Source organism: Chiloscyllium plagiosum, chromosome 31 (genome assembly GCF_004010195.1).
Source record: "Chiloscyllium plagiosum isolate BGI_BamShark_2017 chromosome 31, ASM401019v2, whole genome shotgun sequence".
NCBI lineage: Eukaryota > Metazoa > Chordata > Chondrichthyes > Orectolobiformes > Hemiscylliidae > Chiloscyllium > Chiloscyllium plagiosum.
The window spans coordinates 39122614-39148347 of NC_057740.1; the positions used below are offsets into that span (position 1 = coordinate 39122614).

General features: G+C 44.8%; 1 protein-coding gene across 2 annotated transcripts in view; it reads right to left on the reverse strand.

The window, feature by feature from the left end:
- The window catches only part of LOC122565446 (neurocan core protein-like), a 251842-nt gene that overhangs the window by 15405 nt on the left and 210703 nt on the right, over positions 1-25734 (reverse strand). For both annotated transcript variants that reach the window (XM_043721435.1, XM_043721436.1), the window contains exons 9-12: positions 18469-18585; positions 15767-15880; positions 6618-6776; positions 4544-4626 (exon numbers count right to left, since the gene is read on the reverse strand). In XM_043721435.1, coding sequence (XP_043577370.1) covers positions 4544-4626; positions 6618-6776; positions 15767-15880; positions 18469-18585 — 473 coding nt within the window. The remainder of the gene's footprint in view (positions 1-4543; positions 4627-6617; positions 6777-15766; positions 15881-18468; positions 18586-25734) is intronic.

Consider the following 25734-nt stretch of genomic DNA (forward strand, 5'->3'; position numbering starts at 1 on the left):
GAGAGGAAAATTGCCCAAGGTTCCTACTTCTGATCATTATCAAATACACGGGGATTCCATAGGGACAGGTCATTTAGATTAGGCCTGTAGATACTGGAGTAAAGAAGATTAACGGGTGATTTGAGCCGGGTGGTTCAGATTGATGGGGCAGAGAGGTGAGCTGGCTGTTGGGTGGGCGGTGATGATAGGGTGGAGTCTAGAATACAAAGTAAAATTCGAACTTGTTTGGGACCCAGGTTCCACTGACACATTGGAATGATTTGTGAGGCAATTCCAGAGGGCAGGCAAGAAGCAACCATGTTGCTGTGGGTCTGGAGTCACATGGAGGCCAGACCAGGTGGGACATCAATGAACCAAGTAGGGTTTTATGGAAACGGTCCTCATTAGAGCGGATTTTACTTCCAGAATTTTATTAAATTCAAATATCAGCACCTGCCTTTAGTAGGATTCGAACTCACATCCCCTGAACATTGGCCTGGGGCTCTGGATTATTAGCCCAGTAGCATCACCACCTGGTTACACAAATGGTGGTGGAAAGCTGGAACTGTTTCCCCCCAAAATGTTCTGGAACCTGGCAGGTGGCAGTGATGCTGCCTGTTGCAGGGGATGGGATATTCATTGACAATTTCAAAACAGGGATTGCTGGGGTTTCTTAGGTAAGGGTACAGAGAGTTACAGCTTGAGGGCAGTCGATGGCATCAGTACACAGATTAGCCATGATCTAATTGGATGATAGAACATGCTGGATGGGATGAAGGGCCACCCCTGTCCTTATGCCCCTGTCAATGATGAGAGTGGGTCAACCGAGGCATGCTTCTTGATCTGTAATGTTGAAGGTGACCTTGAGGATGAGGGTTTGCAGTTACAAAGACACCAGAAACACCCCATTCAGCCAGTCCTGGCACTTTCAGTGGAATGAAGGAAGGAAATTGCTGTGGGGGTTGCTGGGGAATTTGCAGTTTCCTCTTAGGTGACTTCTTCTGACCCCGGTTTACGCATAGCAAGGACGCAGTTGGCGGAACGGAAGCTTTGCTTTTTGTACTTTGGGGCAGGGAAAGGGGTCACAGACTGTGGCATATCACAGAATCACAGCAGCACCTGAGGAAGGGGAGAGCAGTGGAGTAAGGGTCATGGAATATATTCAAGGCTGAGATGGACAGATCTTTGATCGACAATGGACTCGGGGTTATGGAGACAGGCAGACGGGTGAAATTAGGACAAACGCAGATCAGCCACTGCCTTCCTGCATGGCAATGCAGGCTGGGGACGTCAGGTGGTCGACACCTGGTCATATTTCTCATTGTTGTTCGTAGGGTGGAATGAAGAAAATAAATTGTGGTGATAACTGGACAGTGAGGGAAAAACAATCTGTTGAAGAAAAAGCAAGAACAGAAATCATTGGAAAAGCTCAGCAGATCTAGCGGCACCTATGCAGAGAAATCAGAGTTAACGTTTCGGGTCGAGTGACCTTTCCTCAGTTCTGAACAGAGGAAGCCAGTGGCTTCCCACGATTTCTGTTCTTGCTTCTGATTTACAGCATCCACAGTTGTTTCAGTTTTTATTTTGTTGAAGAAAATGTTCTGTTTCAGTCCCTGGTCTGGGAATGTAAGATAAACAATCATGTGGTTCCCTTCTGGTTTGAGTGCTACGTGATTCTTTTAACAAATTGTGTACAAAGAACATAAAGAAGCTGGTCATGTCTCACTCCTGCCCTAACGCTGTGTTCAAGCATGAGGTCGAACAGTTCCCTGAAGTGTCAGATCCCTTCCAGCTCCCCTCCAACCTCGTTCTGTGATCAGAGACATCAAAGCTAAGGTGAAAATCGATATGATCCGTAGTCAGGAAATATCCTCAGGAGCTCAGCATCACTCAGCTGACAACCAAAGCAAGTATTTCAAAACCTTTCCACTTTCAGGGAAACTTGTGATTTTTTTTTTCAGAAATACAAGGCTGCAGAGATTCACAAAACAGTCAATAGGCCCCTCACATTTGCATACTGTCCATTGTGACCCAAGGTTTACCTTAATTTAATTCCAAGATAGAAATACCCAAATGGCCAACACTGTAGAAACAAGCAGAGAACACGTGTGGGCGTCTCTGGAACATGTGTGTGCACAGATCCAGGAATATCCATCTGCAAACCCCACCTATTGCAACCTCATGGAAACCTGGAATTGGCTGGTGTGTTTGTACAGGTCCCCTAGCTTTGGGATCTGACTCCAAATCCAATGGAGCCCAATGGTTTGGATCAGTCTTGAACTCCATTTCTGGAGGCCTTGAGGCACAGTGTGCAGTGTCACTGCCTTAAAGCTAAAAGCACCAGATTCAAGATTCACTCCAGGACTCGGAGGTTGTGGAGATGTGTTCATGATTTGGCCAGACAGGTTCATTACCAACCTGCAAATTCTGCCAATGTGCCAACGGCAGCCGGTGAGAGCGGGAGAGTTTCCTGGTCAATGAAAATCATGTGATAGTGGCACAGCAGCCTCCCCACATGAAGACCCCATACTCACATTCTTACCAAGAGTCACTATCCATGGCAAGGATCCTTCTCACATTAAAAGACTGTCAGAAGTAGATGAATGAGTTCCTAGTGAGGTTCTCCCCTCTCCTTGACTGGGTGCCCATTGTCAATCTTATTCAGAGTAGCCACAGAATGACTCATATGGGCAATGGACAAAAGATCATTCCAAAGGATGCTGTTTCTCTGAGGCTGGGATAGAGGCAAGTTAATAGAGAGGACTGGAGTGAAACCTGTAATTATTTGATAATACCAGTGGAAGCTTCCAACTGGGAAATCACCCTCACCTCAGTAAAACCGACAAACCAATCTTTTTACAGTGTGTGCCCTTGGACAGATTGACCCATATTAGCATGGATAGATGATTGGCCAACAAATACAAGATAGAGGGTTAGGATGGCAACTGTTGACTTGTGAAGTGCCCAAGGGATCATTGCTGGCACCACATTGATTTACAATATATTAATGACTTGGAAAGTGAATGTACGATTGCCATGTTTGAGAATGACACAAAAATAGGTGGGAAGGCAAGTGGTGATGATGACACAAGGAGCCTACAGAGAGATGCAGACAGGTTAGTGAGGAGACAAATAGAACATAATGTGGAGAAATGAGAGCTTATGCATTCGGCAGGAAGAATAGAGGAGCTGAATATTATTCATTTGGAGGAAATACTGCAGAAAGCTACAGAACAAAGGGATTTGAGAGTGCTGGTCCAAGAAACTCAGAAAGCTAGTATCCACGTTCAGCAGCTAACACAGACGGCAAGTAGAATGTTGGTCTTTATTTCAAAGGAAATGGAATATAAAAAGTAGGGAGGTTTTGCTAAAACTATATAAGGCACAACTCAGACCACAGGGAGAATATTGTGAACAGTCTGGACCCCTTTTGAAAGGAAAGATTTTTGGCATTGGAGGCATTTCAGAGAAGGTGCTCTCAGCTGAACCTAGGCTGAGGTTTGGAGAGTCTGCCTTAAGGGGTCAGGTTGAGTAGATGGGGTTTGTACCCATTGGAAATTCAGAAGAATGAGAGGCGACCTTATTGAAACATTGAAGACTCTCAGGGGATTTGACAGTGTAACTGTGGAGAAGTTGTTTCTCCTTGTGGGAAAATCCAGGACAAGAGGGCATAATCTCAAAACAAAAGGTCCCGCATTTAAGGCAGAGCTGAGGAGGAATTTCTTCTCTCAGAGGGGAGTGAATCTGTAGAAATCTTTACCACAGAGGGCTGTAGAGGCTGGTTCAATAAGTAAATCAAGGCTGAGATAGACAGATGTTCAAGGAGGGGAAGGGGGACCAAGGATTATGGGGAAAAGATAGGAAAGTGGAGTTGAAGATCATCAGATCAGCCTTGATCTCATTGAAGGCAGAGCAGGCTCAATGGGCTGAATGGCCTACTTCTGCTCCAATGATCTTATGGTCTAACTCCCCCTCCATTACTCTGGACATTTACACCTATTTACAAATTCCCAAAATATAAGTATATAAGTTAGTTCGCTGAGTTGGAAGGTTTGCTTTCAGATATTTTGTCACCATGAATAGGTAACATCATCAGTGAGAGTCTCCAGTGAAGCGCTGGTGGTATGTCCCACCTCCCTATTTATAGGTCTTGGTTTCTTTAGGTGGGTGATGTCCCTTCCAGTTCTCTTTTCTGTCTACCTTCCCTTGAAAAAAAAGAACCGGAAATAGGGTCGGGGAATGGGTTTGGGGGGATTACTTGTTGGAGGGTCAGTGTGAACCTGTTGGGCCTAATAGTCTGTTTCCACACTCGGGATTCTGTGATAAGCAGACACAAACGTCAGTGGGCTACCAACAGAGCCAAGAGCAAAGCATAAACTTGGATGAATCAAATGGCCTTGTCATCTTTGACTTTTGCTTGTGTTTGCAGATGATAGAAACATTGCAACTCAAATCACCATCTTCATCCCTTTCTGCCCAGTCCTCCCTTCACAATTTCTCATTGTGCCAACAATCAAGGAGGCTTTGACTAAAGCTGACCTCAGTCGATCATATCTAGACTTACCAATGAAGAGCCATCAGTCCATTGGAAATCCTCCTCAATCGTCCTATCATTCAGGCCAATCCAAGTGTACTCCCGACCCAGACCTACAATTGAGGCAGACAAAGAACATCAAGAACTAAGAACATCATTCTAATCCTGTTTTGTTATAAACTTCATATTTTCAGAGGCAAATGCCAGATTGGCTAAGCACAGGAGGTGATACTGATATGGTAATGTAACTGTGCCAGTATTCTTGGGGCTAATATCATGGGAACATGAGTTCAAATCCCACAGTGGTGGCTGATGGAAATTCAATTCATTTCATAAAATTGAAAGTTGACTAGATAATGGCAATTGTGAAGCTAACAGGCATTACCGTACATGGTTACATCTGGTTCATTCATACCTGTTGGGAAAGTAATTTTCTGGTTTACATGTGACTCCGGACCCACAGCGGTGTTGTTGACTCTTAGCTGCCTTTGAAATGGCTGAGCCATTCAATTCAAGGGCATTAGGGATGGGCGACAAATCCAGGTCTTACCAGTGACACCCATGTTCCATTCACAAAATTTAGCCAGACCTCCACCTCCAACACTATCATAGCTCAGTGAAACCAGTCACTCTTCTTCCTACATTTAATCTCTCGGTCACTTTGTCCCCAACTTTAATTCATTTTCTCCTCCTAAAATCTGACAAAGTTCTGGAGTTAAAAAGTGTGCCACTGAAAAAGCACAGCAGGTCAGGCAGCATCCGAGGAGCAGGAGAGAGGACGTATTGGGCATAAGCCGTTCGTCATTCCTGATGAGGGACTTATGCCCGAAACATGGACTCTCCTGCTCCTTGGATGCTGCCTGACCTGCTGTGCTTTTCCAGCGGCACACCTTTTGACTCTCCAGCATCTGCAGTCCTCACTTTCTCAAAGTTCTGCAGTTCTCCATCCCCGTCAAATTTTCCACCCTTTAACAACCTACCGTCCTTAAAATCTGAAGTTTGGTATCACTAATTCAAGCACTTGGCAAAAAAAAACAAGAAAGGTGATCAGGAGAATTTATTTTGTTAAACTCAACTTGTTGCTTTGATCTGGGTGAGCTGTACAAAGGAAACACATTCAATAGTTACTTTCAAAATGGAATTAGACACAGATTTTGATAATGAAAACATCGCAAGGCCGTAGGGAGTCAGCAGGGGAGCTGCACCAATTTCATAGCTCTATTGCTATCTGAATTGTGATTAATTCTATGTAGGTCATGGACATTAAATGTGAAATCACTGGGACCATAACCAAATGGACAGAATTAAGAATAAAACTGTGCTTGTTGGATACAGAGGCTGATGCTTATAATGTGAAGCTCCGAAAATAAATATTTATAGAAGTGTCGAAAGATCGATTCGTGATTCATCCTTTACCAACTTGTTTTCTGGAACAAAACAATCTTTTCTTTATTTTTCATGGAATACAGCACATCAACACCAGAAATTGCTGCCCATCCCTGGACCGAATGGCCATTGTTGGGGATAGTTCAGAGTCAAACCATTGGGGTTGGAGTCACATGTAGGCTAGACCAAATAAAGCATGGCAGATTTCCTTTCTTGAAGAGACATTAAAAGCGACATTGATCTCAGGTGTAAAGGGCCGAATGGCCTCCCTCTGACTCTATGATTTAATGGTTCAAAGCCATGAAATTTGTTTTTTTGTTTCACTTCGCCAGTTTTCTTACCCTGACAGCCTTGTGGCTTTGGAAACACCTGGGTTTCTGAAATATTAACAGAACTCTTATTGACCCGTATGGCTGTGGAACAACTCTGTTTGGGGCATTCTCGTGACTTCCAGTTGCCATCTTGTCCACACCATGTCACCTCAGTGAAATAGGCATTCTAATTTTCACCAGTCGTTTTCTAGTTGTTCAACAAAAGCGCAAAATATTTTCTTTGTGTCCCATCTGGGCTTTTTACCCAGGGTTTCCTCACATGATGAGCCTGAAGGTGACTCATGAATTCCTCGAGGCTGCAGGGTGTTTCTGACAAGTTGGAAACCCTGTACCCAATGTCATGACGCCACCCACCAGTAATAGCACCTTGACTTAGGGAGACTCACTGTTTAAGAACTCCTTCTCCTCAGCTGAATGAATGCTGACAAGATGTGCCCCATGTCCTCGGCAATCCTTCTCTGCGTTCTCCCACAGGCGCCTGTGTGAGAAGTATCGATAGCAATGGCCCAGGAACTTCTGCCAGTTGTGGTCACATCCCTCCGTATCTGATGACAAAGGAAGAATTCAAATCCATTACCAGAGAATTTTAATGTGGTCTCGCCCATTCGCAGTTGATGGGTAGGTTTTTGGGTAATGTCACCGTAGTCTTACCAGACCATGGATCCACTCCCTCATTAGACAACTGGTGGTGGTTTAACCTGAGGGTCATCCTGCCTCAGACAAAGGGAGAGATTGTGAAGGAGACTATTTCATGGTAACCTCCCACTCCACCAAGGATATGCAGGTCTTTGGACTCCTCCATCGTCAGACCACAACAAAACGACGGTTGGAGGAAGAACGCCTCATCTTCCGGCTAGGAACCCTCCAACCACAAGGGATGAACTCGGATTTCACCAGTTTCCTCATTTCCCCTCCCCCCACCCTGTCTCAGTCAAATCCATCAAATTCAGCATCGCCTTCCTAACCTGAGATCTTCTTCCCGACCTCTCCACCCCCACCCCAGTCTGACCTATCACCCTCACCTTGACCTCTTTCCACCTATCACATTTCTGACGCCCCTCCCCCAAGTCCCTCCTCCCTACCTTTTATCTTAGCCTGCTGGACAAACTTTCCCCATTCCTGAAGAAGGGCTTATGCCCGAAACGTCGATTCTCCTGTTCCCTGGATGCTGCCTGACCTGCTGCGCTTTTCCAGCAACACATTTCCAGCTATTTCATGGTAACCTCAGCTGGGTATAGGAATTGAACCCATGCTGTTGGTATCACTCTGCATCACAAATCAATGTCAACCCAATGCACCCCCTCCCTCCATTTGTCCTATACAAGGCAATGGCAGACCAGGAAGACAATTTGCTGTGCAGAGCCACCTAGTGTCCAGAGCATGTAAATACACCATGATGGCTGACACAGCAAACTAAATGGGAAAATGTTGACATAGCAACTTACAATGGTAAGTGATAACAGGAAAACAGGACTGGGTAGTGCATCCTAAAACAAATTGATGGAAGAGCAATTGTAAGGGGCTGGGGGTGGGGGGAGGGGATAGTTTCAGGCTATAACAAAATGGGCAAGAATTTAGGAAGACAAAATGCTAGGAAGAATGAGGAGAGAGAATTCTAAAATCAAGAGTGCAATGGCAAGGCATAAATGATGACATGTTAAGGATAAACACAGCATTAAAAGTTAATGTCATGCAAGGAGAAGCCATTCTTCATTCAGTCACTGTCCCTCGTGTATTGATCAGTTGAGTTGTTTGCAGAACACAGTACATAAAACAAGAATAAGCTAAATCAGCTTCTGTTTGATTGGGGAAGAAGGACTGATACCTCATTTCTAAACAACATACTGTGAATATTTACTGAAGGACGGTGGGAGAGTGTGTTGCACATTCTGTTTGTGTATCTCTGCTATAAACCGGCTGACCTTTAGAGTAATGATAAGTGTTTGTTAATAGGTTCTGTAATAGGCTATAAGATGAGCTGACTGCTTGCAGTTTCCTAGGACAAAGCTATTAACATTTTCACCCCTATGATGTACTGGCTCAGAGATTTACAGTGCCAGCTTAGATAATCTACAGAACTCTCTGGGGTCATACTTTTTGAGTTACAGGTCATTCTGCTAGAACGCGCGTTTCGTCAGCGCAAATTGGCTATTACGTATTGGTGAATTGTGGACGTTGTGCACATAACACGAACTTTCTATAACGGGTCTTCCATAGCGGGATCTTCTACAGCACAAGGAACATAACTGTCATGCTATAGCAGAACGAACTGTCCATGTTTCGACCAGGCTCCCTTTCCATAGCAATCTGATTGACCTATCAATTCTCCAAGGAAATCCATTCCGAATGATAAACGCTCAGTCCATGGACTGACTTTTCAAGGTTTGTGTTTTTTCTCACTCTCTCCTCTTCACTCCCATTCTTCTATCGCTGATTTTTCAGCAAGTGGGTATCGCTGGGAAGATCCTCACTTACTACCCATTCCCTGTGCCAAGAAGATGCCAGTGGCTCTAATTCTTGAACTACTGGAGCTGGTTAGATATAGCGGGGTGACATGCTGGGGGGTGCACTTTCTGTTGAGAGTCAGCCAGCATGGTGTGGGACAGGAGTCACATCTAGGCCCATGATAAGTAAGGACAGCAGCTTTCCTTCTTGGAAACAGAGTGAACCATTTGGGGTTTAATGCCAATGCGACATCTTCATGGTCAAGTTTACAAGATGTAAGCTTCAGAGCAATTCTAATTCCTGCCACTCCACACAGCCTGTAGCCATTTTCAGTCCCATATTTCCAAGCAGCGCAAGAACAGCTGGATGTTATTTATAGGTCAGAAGTAGAGCCAGAAAGGGATGGACCTCTTTGTGACACAGTGATAGTGCTCCTACTCCCAGCCTGGGAGGCCCTGGTTCAAGTCCCATCTGCCCTAGAGATGAGTAATAACATCTCTGAATATGTTGATTTGGATAAAAAGGAATTTCTTTTTAAAAAAAACATAGAGCTGGAAAGGGGCAGACTGTTCATTAGTGAGGACTGCACTGATCCCAATGACCTGTGAGCTATCCTGATGAAACTAATTCACTTAAAGGAGTTGTGTCACAGGAAGATCTAGAATCTCTCAAACCATTAATCTGTGGTCCTGGGCCTCCTTCACCGCCACTCCCTCACCACCCGACGCCTGGAGGAAGAACACCTCATCTTCCACCTCGGAACACTGCAACCCCAGGGCATCAATGTGGACTTCAACAGTTTCCTCATTTCCCCTTTCCCCACCTCACCCCAATCCCAAACTTCCAGATCAGCACTGTCCCCATGACTTGTCCTACCTGCCTATCTTCTTTTCCACCTATCCCTGAACTGCTGTGCTTTTCCAGCATCACTCTAATCTAGACTCTGGTTTCCAGCATCCGCAGTCATTGATTTTCCCATTAATCTGTTAGTCTAACTGCCCATACACTGACAATCTTCAGCCGTGTGTGTCCTCACTGACTCAACATTTCCTTCAGCTGTTTATTCCTGATCTTTCACTTGTTTTATTTTCCTTTCCTCACTCTCTCTGTCTCATTCATCCATTCGTCAGTTATTTTCTTTCCCTCCTACATCTCGTTTTCCCCTGTCCTTCTCTGCAAAAGTTTCCATCCCTCGGCCTCTCTCTTTGTCTACCTCACGCCATTTCTTCCTTCTGCCTACATCATGTCTCAATCCTTACGTTGGCAGGACAGGAGGTGAAGAGACACAGAACTAAGGTCAGGACAGAGATTAGCCGTGATCCCTTCAAATAGCAATGCAGGTTTGTTGTCATTGTAACAAGGTCAGCCAGGTGGGGGTCGTAGAATCTGAGTTCCCTGTTTCCTGTCACATTCCCTACATTACAACAGTGTCCACGCTTCAAAGAAACACACATCATGATGGACACTACATGAAGAATTCAGCTCTTTGTTTTTGAAGACCTACCCATTTGACTAATTACACTCGTATCAAGTTACAAACAATTAATCAACGAAATGATCAACAATTAACAGCACTGCCCGCTAGGGGCAGTGTCACCATAACAAAAAGAAATCACAAAAAAAGGTGAGGAGTAATGGGAAGGGAGGAAATCAAAATGGCATTTGAGAGGCCGAGAGCTGTCATCTCTCTAAAGGTTTTCAGAGTATTGGTGGATACTGATGTAGCGATTGTAACAAGGTCAGCCAAGTGGACCTCATAGAATATGAGTTCCCTGGTTGAGGCTGTTAACCTGGTCCAGTCAGGTAGTCCTGGCTAACAGATATAAACAGGAGTGTCAGAGGTTCTGTTCACTCTCAGAGCTGCCTCTGAGGAAGTTGGATCAATGTCAAGGGCTCTCCACGTGTAAATAAAGGGTGACGTGGTGATGGGAGTTATTTCAAGGCTCAAAGGGCTGAACGATGTCCTCTTGTTCCTATGCTTCTGTTTGTCTCTCTCTCTCTCTCCCGACACTGATATTTCTGTCCCCATCCTCTCCTACCCCCAGGCTACCAGGGACAGTATCTCTGCAATCAGTAATCAGTTTCCCCCAGCCTAAGCAGTTGTGTGGTCACGCTCTAGCACTTTCTCAATGAGATGACAGACTATCTCATTTCTAACTGCTGCTTCCACTATCCTTAAAACCCAGTTCTGTAATTGATGCCTCACGCTCCATTAGCTGCTGCAGCTGTAGTGTGTGGCAGTCCCCGCCAGGATTACTCTTCACATTAACCCTTCCTTACTGACTCCAACTGAAGCCAACAAAGCAGAACGGTACAGCCTTGGCTCACTCCTCTCTGAGCCAGGGGTTCGAGGACAACTCCAGAGGCCAGAGTTTACAATCTAAGCTGACACAGCCAGGGCAGTGCTGATGGAGTGCTGCACTGTCAGCATCACTGGATCAGCCTGTTCTCTGCAGCTGCGGCAGCTCTGGTATCCTTCATATCTCGTAGCATGGTGGTAGTGTCCTTTCCTTTGAGCCAGTAGATCCAGTTTCAGGTTCACCTGCACCAGAGGTATGTCATAACGTCTCTGAACAGGTTGATTAAAAATTATAACCAACACCCTCCACCCCACCCCACCCCCCTCCGCCTCCCTGTCATAGGAAAGAATGTTGTGAAACTTGAAAGGGTTCAGAAAAGATTTACAAGGATGTTGCCAGGGTTGGAGGGTTTGAGCAACAGAGTGAGGCTGAACAGGCTGGGGCTGTTTTCCATGGAAGGTCGGAGGCTGAGGGGTGACCTTATAGAGGTTTACAAAATTATGAGGGGCATGGATAGGATAAATAGACAAAGTCTTTTCCTTGGGGTTGGGGAGTCCAGAACTAGAGGGCATAGGTTTAAGGTTAAAGGGGAAAGATTTGAAAGGGACCTAAGGGGCAACGTTTTAACACAGAGGGTGGTACATGTATGGAATGTGCTGCCAGACGAAGTGGTGGAGGCTGGTACAATCACAACATTTAAAAGGCATTTGGATGAGAATATGAATAGGAAGGTTTGAGAGGGAAATGGGTCAAATGCTGGCAAATGGGACTAGATTAGTTTAGGATATCTGGCAAGCATGGACGAGTTGGACCGAAGGGTCTGTTTCCATGCTGTGCATCTCTATGACTCTATGACACTGGTAGCTATATGCCACATTCTTTGGCACTACATTGTCAGCCTGTGGTATTCTGGTTTATGTCATCTCCTGTCGCCAATCCCTCACTCACAAGATCAACCCGTTCATACATCTTACACACGCCTGTGGAGCAAGTGACACTTGAACTCAAACCTCCTGGTGCAGAGGTAGGGACACTACCCACCACACCACAAGAGCCCTCCCTCATTTCTCTATGCCAAGTCTAGGGCCTGTCTAATTATGTGGCACAGCAATAGCCACTGGTGAGTCTAAACAGAAGAGGCACTTGTTTTATGTAACAAGATTGCTTATTGTGATGGCAGTAGGAAAAATTTACATTAATTTACGAGAGATAATTACTGAGGCAGCTGCACAGAATACATCTGCTCCCTTTATATACTTGTGCAAACATCAAGTGCTTTCATTCAAAGACTGTGAGACAGAATCAGAGTGAGTGGAGCTTGATGCAATTAGAATATTAATCCTGATGCCCTTGCCTTTCTGATAGATTATAGAATTGTGTTGAAGGGACATTGGCGAGCTATTCGAGTACAACTTGTAGATAAGAATAGAGGAACTAGGAGCAGGAGTAGGCTATCAAGATCAGCCATTCAATAGGATCACGGCTGATCTTCTAGTGGACTCGATAGTAAACCCTGCCCTCCCCTGTAATGGATGGAACAAACATTGAAGCTGTTAGACGTGGTGCCAATCACAGTCCCAGCCCTGGATGGTGTCAAGCTTCTTGACTTGATTTGAACTGCACTCATCCATACAAGTGGGGAGTATTCCATCACACTCCTGTCCTGTCCCTTGTAAATGGTGGACAGGCTTTAGGGACTCAGGAGGTAAGTTAACCTTCACAGAGCTCCCAGCATTGGACCAGTTCTTGTGGCCACAGTACATACATAGCTGGTCCAGTTCAGTTTCTAGTCAATAATAGCCCCCAGGATGTTGACAGTGGGAAATTTACAGATGGCAATACCATTGAATCTCAGAGGGCAGTGATTAGATTCTCTCTTGTTGGAAATGGTCACTTGTGTGGAGAGGTAAGTTAACCTTCACAGAACTCCCAGCCTTTGACCAGTTCTTGTGGCCACAGTACACACATAGCTGGTCCAGTTCAGTTTCTAGTCAATGATAGCCCCCAGGATGTTGACAGTGGGAAATTTACAGATGGCAATACCATTGAATCTCAGAGGGCAATGATTAGATTCTCTCTTGTTGGAAATGGTCACTTGTGTGGAGAGAATGTTATTTGCCAGGTATCAGGCAGGAAAAAGTGAGGACTGCAGATGCTGGAAATCAGAGTCTAGATTAGAGTGGTGCTGGAAAAGCACAGCAGGTCAGGCAGCATCCGAGGAGCAGGAAAATCGACGTTTTGGGCAAAAGCCCTTTATCAGGAGTGGTGCTTTTCCAGCACCACTCTAATCTAGACTTTGCCAGCTATCAGCCCAAGTCTGGATGTGGCCATGTTCAGACATGGACTGCTTTGGTATCTGAGGAGCTGAAAATGTGTTGCTGGAAAAGCACACTCCTGAAGAAGGGCTCATGCCCGAAACGTCGATTCTCCTGTACCTTGGATGCTGCCTGACCTGCTGTGCTTTTCCAGCAACACATTTTCAGCTCTGACCTCCAGCATCTGCAGTCCTGACTTTCTCCTTGGTATCTGAGGAGTCAGGAATAGTGCCTTACACAGTGAAATTGTCAGCAATTTCTGATGCAAACATTCTAAAGTCCTGAGAGGACATCCTGAGGTGACATGCAAACAAGGGATTGTCGTTCTTTTATTCCAATGCTGTGTTGGGAAATTTAGCCAAGAAAGTGGCAAGTTCAGGTCAGGTGGTGTCAGAAAAACCTGTTTCCCAACATAAACTCACCAAGTCTATCACTAACTGAGGCCCAGAGAATGACCAGATCAACCTAAAGAGACATGTTGAAGATATAAAAGGATCAGTGAGATTTGTTGTCACCTGGATTTTCAACTTTTACTCTGCTTGAGCCCCGGGAACCCAGGAGCTTCCTCACTGTGAGGGTCTGGTGGATCTGGGAGCTAACCAGGTCTGAGACTTTGAGACTGACTTGGAGAACGGGAGTTTGAGAGGAGATTTGAAGGAGAGATTTTAAATCATAAGAAGTCCAGACAGAGTAGGGCATTAGGGAGAAACAGCTCACCCTCATAATAAGCTCCAGAATGAGATTTAAAGTGACCCGAGCAAAATGCTTTGTCAAGTGGAGAGGGGTTAGGGTCTGGAAGGTGCTGCCTGTAAGTATGGTGGAGGCAGGTTCAATCCAGACTTTTAAAATGGAGAATATGGATGGTGATGGGAAGAAGGCATTAGGATGGCGCCAGTTGAATTGCTCATTCAGAGAGCCACAATGGGCCGAATGGCCTCCTTCTGTGCTGTAACTATTCTGGGACGTATCTTCCCATCCCCTTGTCTGGATTTGGGTACCTCCTGTGGAGTGTATGCAATGGGGTAAGGCTTTCATCACAACCTTCTGCCCCAGGAATGTCACATCACCAATATGAGGAGGTGCTGCTGTTGGACTGGGGTGGAAAAAGTTAAAAATCACACAACATCAGGTTATAGTCCAACAGGTTTATTCAAATCTGCAACCCATTCTAAAAGATGAAAGACTTAATAGCAATCTAGGTTTGTTCAATATATCGCATCAGTTGCATGACACAATGATATGGTGCTCTGAATTCTGTATCTTATGATCCTGCCCCACTAGCTACCTGACAAAGGGGCAGTGTTCCGAAAGCGTGTATTTCCAAATAAACCTGTTGGACAGTAACCTGGTGTTGGGAGATTTTTAACTATATCACCAATAGGCTTCTAATTCCTTCTCCATGGTCTAAGGCTGTAGTGCACCCAAAAGCTGCAACCTTCAATCCCCGTCCACATGACATCCTCCTAAGTTTTTGATTTATAACACTGGACATGCAAAGTAAACAAGCAAAGAAAATCTGAGTGAAATACAGGCGAGTTCTGAACAAGTCATACCAGAACTCAAAATGTTAACTCTACTTCTCTCTTCACAAATGCTGCCAGACCTGCTGAGTTTCTTCAGCATTTTGCTGTTTTTATTGCAGCTGGGCTTTGTTTTGGGGGCTGTTTACAGCAACAGGGAGACAGCCAAGACCATAAGGGATTGAACACAAGGGTGAGGCAGAGGTGAACAGCAACTCAATGGGGTGACAGACAAATGGAACTCCACACAAGTTCTGATGCTGAAGCAGAGTTTTGAATGGCCTCAGGTTTCTGGGGGGCAGTAATAGAGGAGATGTCGGTCCAGAGAGCACGGAGATATTAAACAAGGGGTTTCAACAGAATCTAGAGGTGGCAGTCAACATGGGGATTTAATTTTAAAGAATACAATGGAAATTGGACTCAGCACCATTTGGGGCCATGAAATAACTCCACAAAGGTTGGTATCCCGTCACCACGTTACCCTTTATTTACACGTATGCAATACATGACTTGGACTCTAACACAGAGCCAGCTCTCAGAGTGAACAGAACCTCTGACGCTCCTGTTTATATCTGTCAGCCAGAGCTCCCTGATCGGAGCAGATTAACAGCCCCAATCCGGGAACTCATATTCTATTAGAAAAACAAATGCTGGAGATCACAGCCGGTCAGGCAGCATCCACGGAGGGGAAGCAAGCTAACATTTCTAATCGAGATCTCTCTTCATCAGAGCTAAAATGTTAGCTTGCTCTCTCTCCGTGGATGCTGTCTGACCGGCTGTGATCTCCAGTAATTGCTGTCTTCTGTACAGACTGCAGTAATATGCTCCGACTCATATTCTCTGAGGTCCACTTGGCTGACCTCCTTACTGTCAGTACAGGTCAGGTTTTCCACAATATGAAGCTTCAGGGAGGGATTGCCATGGAAGTATGTGATTGGCTGGAAAAGTGCCTTACCTTCCTCACACAACCTGCCAGCGTAGCTCGGTAAACAGAGACAAGTGAAGGAATTGATTCCATCGACACAGGTTGCGCCATTTTCACAGGGACTGGATTGACACTCATCAATATCTGGAAAATAAAACCATCGCAGAAGATTGTCAGTATCTTAATGGGAGATAGCGAGAACTGCAGATGCAGGAGCGTCAGAGTGGATAAAGAGTGGAGCTGGAAAAAAGCACAGCAGCATCAGAGGAGCAGCGGAGTCAACGCTTCAGGTCAGAATCTTTCATCAGGACTGACTCCTCTTTTCCTCTGAAACAGTATTTTAATGGGTACGTTCATTGTTGGTCTGATTGCCGAGCTGGTAGGTTTATTGGCATTCCCTTTCTGGGTAACATCTTCAGTGATGTTTTACCTCCAGTGAAGCGCGGCTATATGGTTCCTCTTTCAATTAATGTGGTTCTCTTTGAGCTGATTTCGGTTGGTGCTGGGTCTGGTTTTCCATTGAAGCGGTTTGTATATCCGATCCAGGTCAATGTGTTCGAACATAGAACATCGAACATTACAGCGTAGTACAGGCCCTTTGGCCTTCAATGTTGCACCGACCTGTGAACTAATCTAAGCCCATTCCCCTACACTATCCCATCATCATCCATGTGCTCATTCAAGGATTGTTTAAATGCCCCTAATGTGGCTGAGTTAACCACATTGGCTGCAGGGCAATCCACACCCTTACTACTCTCTGAGTAAAGAACCTGCCTCTGACATCTGCCTTAAGTCTATCACCCCTCAATTTGTAGCTATGCCCCTACGTACAAGCTGATGTCATCATCCTAGGAAAGATTTTTACTGTCTATCCTATATAATTCTCTGAACATCTTGTATGTCTCTATCAAATCCCCTCTTAGCCTTCTTCTCTCCAATGAGAACAGACCCAAGCCTTTCCTCATAAGACCTTCCCTCCAGACTAGGCAACATCCTGGTAAATCTCTGCACCTTTTCCAGTGTTTCCACATCCTTTCTGTAATGGGGCGACCAGAACTGTACACAATATTCCAAGTGCGGCCGCACTAGCCTTTTGTACAATTAAATGTTTGTTGTTGGAGTCCGAGAGTGAGTACCCTGCTTCCAGGAATTCCCTTCCTGTTCTTGGTTTGGCCCATCCTAACATCGTTGTGTTGTCCCAGTCCAACTTGTGGTTCTTGTTGCCCCTGTGTATGGATTCCAGGGAGAGCTGGTCATGTTGTTTAGTTGCTAGTTGGTGTTCATGGATGTGGGTCACTAGCTGTCTGCCTGTTTGTCCTACATAGTGATTAGTGCAGTCACTGCATGGGATTTTTGTAAATTACATTCGTCCCCCACAGCTTCACCTGCAGATACCTGGCAGATAAGCAACGCCAAGAAGACAAGACACCCTCCAAAACACTGGCTACTCTCCCATACATTAAAAACGTTTCAGAACTGACAACCAGACTGCTCCAACCACTAGGGATCTTGACAGCACACAAACTGACAGCCACACTCAGACAGCCACACTCAGACAGCCACACTCAGACAGCCACACTCAGACAGCCACTCGCCAGTCTCCCACTTCATGCAGGACGAATGTAATTTATAAAAATCCCATGCAGTGACTGCACTAATCACTATGTAGGACAAACAGGTAGACAGCTAGTGACCCACATCCATGAACACCAACTAGCAACTAAACAACATGACCAGCTCTCCCTGGAATCCATACACACGGGCAACAAGAACCACATGTGTGACTGGAACAACACAACGATGCTAGGATGGGCCAAGCCAAGAACAGCAAGGGAATTCCTGGAAGCATGGTACTCACCCTCGGACTCCATCAACAAACACATTGACCTGGAGCCGGTATACAAACCACTTCAATGGAAAACCAGACCCAGGCACCAACTGGAAACTGCTCAAACAGAACCACATCAATTCAAAGAGGAACCGTATAGCAGCGCTTCATGGGAGGCAACACATCGCTGAGGATGTTACCCGGAAAGGGGTGCACCATCTGCCAACAAACCTACCAGCCCAGCAAACAGACCAACGACGAATCCAACCAGCTACAGATCTTCACAAAATTGCATTTTGGGCAAAAGTCCTTCATCAGGAAACATCAATTTTCCTGCTCCTCGGATGCTGCCTGACCTGCTGTGCTTTTCCAGCACCACTCTAATCTTGACTCTAATCTCCAGCATCTGCAGTACCCACTTTCGCCTTGCCCATAGAAAGGGCCAGCACTTAAATGACACAGATTTAAGGTTCTTGGAAATATCTGGGTAACATAATGCAGGACATATTCATGAAGCTTTAGTTATTTTAGTCAACCTGTTTGGATTTGCTATGACACATCTCTGAGGCTGGTGGGACTTGAGTCGAGGCTTTCAGAGATAGGGATACTACCACTGCATCACAAAACCTTCTCATAAAGTTTTACTCTGAGCCCAATTCAATGTTCTGAGGAGAGGAGAGACAAGTTCAGGATAAGGTCATTAAATATTGAGCCCTTGTTTCATATCCGTGTGGCAATACATTACAGAAGTAATCAAGATTTTGGAAATAACTCTGCAACGGCAATATCTTAAGGCAAGAGATCGGACACCAAACCACTGAGTGGCATGTAGCTGCAGGGAAAGTGTTGATGTTTAACGATACGTTGCAAGTTGTCCACTCCCATGTTTTACTCAGTGCCTCACCTATCTCACAGTTTTCTCCAGTAAATCCCGGAACACAGTTGCAGGTGTAGACGGTCCTGTTGGATACACAGGTTCCCTCATGTAGGCACGGGTTTGTCTGGCAAGGGTTTGACCCCTCTGGATGTCAGGGAAACAAAAGGATAACTAGTTAGTGAGAAGCAGAGCACTGTCAGAGAAGAGGTGAGAGTTGAACCTGGTGGGATTAGTATGGCTCACAATGATATCTGAAAGTCAACCCATCAGTCTTACCGTCCTCCAGCTTGACAAATATTGTTGGCTGGTTCACTGGGAACACCTTCGATTCAGAACTGAAGATTGATGACTTTGTTGTATGATGAAGACTGTAAGCGAGAATCCATTTCTGTTCTGATCTGTTCTGATCTGTGACACATATTTCCCCTCTGACCCTTCACCTCTGCGCTTCCCAGACTTTCACCCCCCCCACCCGCCTCCACCACTGGTCTCCCAGAAACCCCTCTGCCTTGCTACCTCTCTAACCAGGGTCAAATGCCTCCTCAGTTACCACACTTTCAATTACATGACCCAACCTTGGCCTTCAGAGCCATTGGAAATCAAAAATATTATTGGAGGCTAAAGGCCCAGATTGTGAGAGGATGGAAACAATTATGGGAGGCAAAGACAACATGGTGGCTCAGTGGTTAGCACTGCTGCCTCACAGCTTCAGGGACCCAAGTTCAATTCCACCCTTGGGCAACTGTCTGTGTGGAGTTGGCATACTCTCCCTGTATCTGCGTGGATTTCCTCTGGGTGCTCCGGTTTCCTCCCACAGTCTAAAGATGTGCAGGTTAGATGGATTGGCCATGCTAAATTACCAGGGATGTATAGGCTGGGTGGGTTAGCCATGGAGAATATAAGATTACTGGGATAGGTTGGGTCTGGGTGTAATGCTCTTTGGAGAGTCAGTGTGGACTCGATGGGCTGAATGCCCTGCTTCCGTACTGTAGGGATCCTATGATTCCCAAGTGTCTGGCCAGAAAAGGTTGAAGGAGAAGATGGAGAGATGAGATTTGGCTTGGGAATGAAGACCAGAGTAGTTGGAGCTTAGGAGAACGAAGAGAGGATAGATCAGAGGAGTGCTGGTCATGAAAAATGCATGAAATGAACACTCACAATTGATTGCAAATGATGTTGAATTTATGCAGTTCAAACATGTTAATTAATCCTAATAGGAATGAAATCATTAAACATAATGCATTTAGTATTGATTTAAACACAAGGGAACCAACTGATGACCAAGTAAGTTTCTATAAACAAAAAAGACTATTATCTGTATCCTAACCAAATAATGCTGACTGTAATTAACTTGTCGGTATTTTCAAATAAAATCGACAGTGAAACAGGAAGAAGCAGCTTCTTGTTCCCTCATCTAACATCCATGGATTTTAGTCCTGAACTATTCTCCTTGAACCACCTGCATTGGCTTCCTTTCCAACTCCTCACTCTGTCCACTCTGGAGTGTCCCAAGGATTTATCTCCTGGCCCCTCTTCTCTTTCACTTTGACCTGCTGCCCATCCTTCACGTTTTCCAAAAGCGTGAGAGAAGATACGAACCAAGATGAGGCCATTCAGCCCCTCGGGCCTGCTCCGCCATTTAATACCATCCTGGCTGATCTCATCTCAGCCTCAACTCCACTTTCCTGCCCAGTCTCCATAACCCTTCAACCCAATACTAATTAAAACTGTCTATCTCCTCTTTAAATGGATTTAGAGTCCTGCTATCCAATACACTCTGGGGGAGTGAAACTTACAGCTTCATGACCATTAGAGAGAAGTAATTCCTTCTCATCTCTGTTTTCAATCTATCATTCCTTATCCTAAAACTATAGAACTATAAGCATATCCTAAGGTGAAAACACCTTTCTCTACCTCACTCAAACCTTAAATATCAGACTTCCTATCCACATCCAGGACTGGATGAGTAGAAATTATTTCCCGTTAAATATTTGGAAGACAAAATCATTGTCCCTGCTCCCAATGAAAAATCCATTCCCTCACTAGTGGCTGCAGCCTTCTGAGGTTTAACCAGCCTTGGTTTTATATTTGACCTTTTTATTGACGAGTCTACATTGCCACTGAGACTGCTGACTTTCACGTCTCGGCAAAAGTGAGGACTGCAGATGCTGGAAACCAGAGTTTAGATCAGAGTGGTGCTGGAAAAGCCCAGCAGGTCAGACAGCTTCTGAGGAGCAGGAAAATCGATGTTTTAGGCAAAAGCCCTTAATGAGGAATAGAGGCAGGAAACCTCCTGGGTGGAGAGATAAATGGGGGAGAAGGTAGCAAAGAGCACAAAAGGTGAATGGGGATGAGGATGGAGGTGATAGGTCAGAGAAGTGGGCGGCACGGTGGCACAGTAGTTAGCACTGCTGCCTCGCAGCGCCAGAGACCCGGGTTCACTTCCCGAGTGAGTCGGGGTGTGGGTGGAGGTGATAAGTCAGAGGGGAGGGTGGAGCAGATAGGTGAGAAGGGAGATTGGCAGATTGACTTTCACGTCTGTCCAACCCTCCCCCCATCTGGGGCTCCCTTCTCCGTTGCTGTGTAGACCTCTGAGGCCTGTGCTTGGTAGCAGCTGGAGAGACCAGAAGTGAATGCTTTGGCGTAGTATTGGCATGGCAATTGTTGTGTGTGGAAAGGGAACAGTGCCCTCAGCTCATCTGCTGCCAAAACCTTCATTTGTTTGTTTTTGTTATCTCTATCCAATGCATCCCCACATTCTGCCTTTGAGATGGATTGAAATGTCTGGGTGTCATCCAAAAACTCTCTGTCCATGTTCTTACTCACATCAAGCCCCGTTTGCCCATCACTCCCTTGCTCGCTGTCGTTTATTAGCTTCTGATCAGGAAACATCTCAATTTGAAAATTTTGATCCTTGTTTTCAAATCCCCTACATCTGTTCATGCTCCTGTACCCCCTCCGACATGACAACTCTCCAAGCTCTCCTCTCATTCTGGCATTTTGCACATCCCTGATTCTAATCGCTCCACCAGTGATGACCATGTTTTCAGCTAACCCAACTCCCGACTCGGTAATTCACTCTCTAACCCTCCCTGTCTTGCTATCTCTTGCTCCTCAATTAAGACATAATTGAGTTACGGAGAGGGTCAGGGTGGACTCGATGGGCCGAATGGCCTGCTTCCGTACTGTAGGGATCCTATGATTCACAAGTGTCTGGCCAGAAAAGGTTGAAGGAGAAGATGGAGAGATGAGATTTGGCTTGGGAATGAAGACCAGAGTAGTTGGAGCCAAGATTTGGGTCCTTAATATCTTCTCCTGTGGATCACTGACAGATCATGATTATCTACATCTAATTTACCTTTGGATGTTGAATTATGTTAAAGGCACTATCTAAATGCACCGGAGACACCTCAAACAGCTTCCCTGTTGCCAATCAGTCACAAATTCACAGTAATGCATGATGTTGACAATCTTTCTTTTGACTGGAAGACCTTTCTTCCAATGGGTACAATGCCAAAAGATCAATGTGGTAGGGGTGTGGAAAATTATTGATTGGATACATGGGGAATGGAACTAATCAGCTTGATCTTAACATAGTTCCAAAGGACTGAATGGCCTCTAGGCTGTATGGATGCCATGTGATGTCATAGTAGAAATCAAAATTCCACAGCTTTCTGTTTCTCCAACAAATACCTTGGCCACTTGTAACGTCTCGAATTATTAATATCCCAAAACATTACTTGCTGAAAGAGATCTGAAAGATTTGCTTTCGAACAATGCAATATTAATAGCTTCTGGGGGAGTCAGTTCCACAGTTTATCCATTCACTCACTATTCCTAACCCTAAACCTGCTTCCCATTGACACTGTCACACTGAAACACTGAAGATGCCAAAGAAAATAGTCGCAGCCCATTACTTCAAATCTTCAAGACCCATCTTTCGATTATTTCCACTTAAAAGCTTTAATTTCAGTGGCCTATAATTTCAGTAGCTCATGTCTGATTTAGCAGCACTAGTGACATCAATGTTAGCAGAATGCAGTGATTAGTCTGTGATGCTGACACAAATAAAGCAGAAAAAGAGATTTAGGATGTAAAATACAATCCATGTGAAGTTGTCCTGAAAGGCAGTGTAAAAATGCATGTCCTTCTCCCTTTATCAGTGAATGTCAGGGATGTTCTCCTGAGCATTATATATTAACTTTATAGATTTCCTCAATATTGACAATTTCAGGCCAAACAAAACATTACATTTCGAAACAACAGATAATTACAAATGCAGAAAGTACATTTTATGTGCACAGTAGAATTGATGTCATTAAGAGGTGCACTGAGGAAGTCGTTGAGTGATGGGCATTGATCTTGATCCATTTACCAACTGTGCACTTGTTATTGCTACAGATTAACTGGAAGCTCCAGAGATTCAGGTATTCAGCCATGAATGGATTCAGCTGTTCGGGCCTGTGAGGAGCCATTGCAATGAAACCTATTGTGCAAAACAAAAGCAGCATAACCCCTGCTGGCCCATGTTCAATATTCCAGCCCTCCTTAAAATGTGAAAGAGGCACAAATATGCCAGTAGCATACTCTCTGCTTCTCGGCTATCAAGGAGCTAGAGCCACATCTGTACAGCAGGCACGGAACAATCTCTGAATAGCATTATCAGAACAACATGCAGGTAACTTGACTGTTAATTGTGTAATTACCACAGTTCCGACTGTGACAGGCTTGTTCCATAAGGCTGATGTGTTTAAAAGTACACAATGTGTTCTTGTTAAAGATGTGTTCACTGCACGCACTGCCTGACATGTATACATGAAGATGGCTGCACACATACAAACATGCTGCATGTGAATATGGAAGCAAAAATGCAGCCCTGGTTCACACTCTTATTGATTCCTACGCATTCCCAGTGGATTCCACCTGATGTATCCCTGGTCACCCATCCACAAGGAGGAAGGACACTGGCTGATCTTCTTCTCCGTACCTCAAAGACACGGAAGGTAATCCCAGCAGCAGCCTCTGCTGAGGTCAACTGAATTGGCACTGGTCCAAGAACAACCTTTCGAAACGATGTTTCAGAAAGGAAGGAAGATGCTGAGTGTTTCCAGGACCATTCATGCCCACTAGATGCTCCAAAGCCCTTCAGAGCCTTTGAAATATATTTGAACTACAGTCACTGTTGTAAAAGAGGCCAATTCAGCCACAGCAAGATCTCACATTGATAGGTTTGACCAAGCTGGACCTTCATTTTCCACTCTCGAGAATCTGACAGCCTACAATCTACAAACAACTGAGTTTAGACTTTTGCAGTTTCAAATAACCACTTCAGGGTTTTAACCAAACAGTTCTAGTCTGAACTTCCAAACTAACTACTTTCATGACCAACAATAATATAAATGTCTATTTAAACTCTCATACCATGTTTTTGTTTAATTTGTGTCACTGGCTATGCCCCAGCATTTATAGTCTATCTTTAATTGCCCAGAGGGCAGTTAAGAGACAACCACATTGCTGTTGGTCTGGCATCACACATAAGCCAGACCAGTTAAATGTGGCAGATTTCTTTCCCTAAAAGTAATTTGTGAGACAGATGGGTTTTTAATGACAACTGACAATGGTTACAGAGGTTGGATCTACTCTCAACTTAGTGGAGGCGCCAACATTCCAGAGAATTATTCTGAACCTTTTTTTTCTTGAATTGAAATTTCACCATCTGCCACAAGGGAATCTGAGTCTAAGTCCTCAGAACATTGGGCTGGTGTTCTGGATTACTAGTCCAGTGATATTATCACCATTTGCCACTTCCCCAGTTGAGAGGTAAATGTAATTGGGACACTAGAGAGCACTTTATTACAAAAGGAAAATATATAACAAATTCTGGGGGTCCAAAATAGAAAATATTCAGCTTGCCTACAGCATTCATGTTCAGAAACCTAAGGCATAGGAACAGGAGTAGGCCATTAGAAAGGGGACATGAGATAGTTTCAGCAAATAGGGTTAAGGAGAATCCAAAGGGGTTTTATAAATATATTAAGGACAAAAGGGTAACTAGGGAGAGAATAGGGCCCCTCAAAGATCAGCAAGGTGGCCCTTGTGTGGAACCATAGGAGATTGGGAAGATAACTAAATGGTATTTTGTATCAGTGTTTACTCTGGAAGGACATGGAAGATATTGAATGTGGGGAAATAGATGGTGACATCTTGAAAAATGTTCATATTACAGCGGAGGAAGTGCTGGATGTCTTAAAATGCATAAAAGTGGATAAATCCCCAGGATCTGATCAAATGTACCCAAGAACTCTGTGGGAAGCTAGGGAAGTGATTGCTGGGCCCCTTACTGAGATATTTGTATTGTCGATAGTCACAGGTGAGGTGCCAGAAGACTGGAGGTTGGCTAACGTGGTGCCACTGTTTCAGAAGGGTGGTAAAGACAAGCCAGGGAACTATAGACCGGTGAGCCTGACCTCAGTGGTGGGCAAGTTGTTGGAGGGAATCCTGAGGGACAAGATTGACATGCATTTAGAAAGGCAAGGACCGATTAGGGATAGTCAACATGGCTTAATGCGTGGGAAATCATGTCTCACAATCTTGATTGAATTTTATGAAGAAATAACAAAGAGAATTGATGAGGGCAGAGCAGTGGACATGTTCTATATGGACTTCAGTAAGGTTTTCGACAAGGTTCCCCATGGGAGACTGATTAGCAAGGTTAGATCTCACGGAATACAGGGAGAACTAGCCATTTGGATACAAAACTGGCTCAAAGGTAGAAGAGAGAGGGCGGTGGTAGAGGGTTGTCTTTTGGACTGGAGGCCTGTGATCAGTGGAGTGCCACAAGGATTGATGCTGGTTCCATTGCTTTTTGTCATTTACATAAATGATTTGGATGTGAACATAGGAGGTACAGTTAGTATGTTTGCAGATGACACCAAAATTGAAGGTGCAGTGGACAGCGAAGAAGGTGACCTCGGATTACAATGGGATCTTGATCAGATGAACCTATGAGCTGAGGAGTGGCAAATGGAGTTTAATTTAGATAAAGGCAAGGTGTTGCATTTTGGATAGGCAAATCTTAGCAGGACTTATATAGTTAATTGGAAGTTCCTGGGCAGTGTAGCTGAACAAAGAGACCTTGGAGTGCAGGTTCCTAGTTTCTTGATAGTAGAGTTGCAAGTAAATAGGATAGTGAAGAAGGCATTCGGTATGCTTTCAATTATTGAACAGAGAATTGAGTGTAGGAGTTGGGAGTTCATGTTAGGCCACTATTGGAATATTGTGTGCAATTCTGGT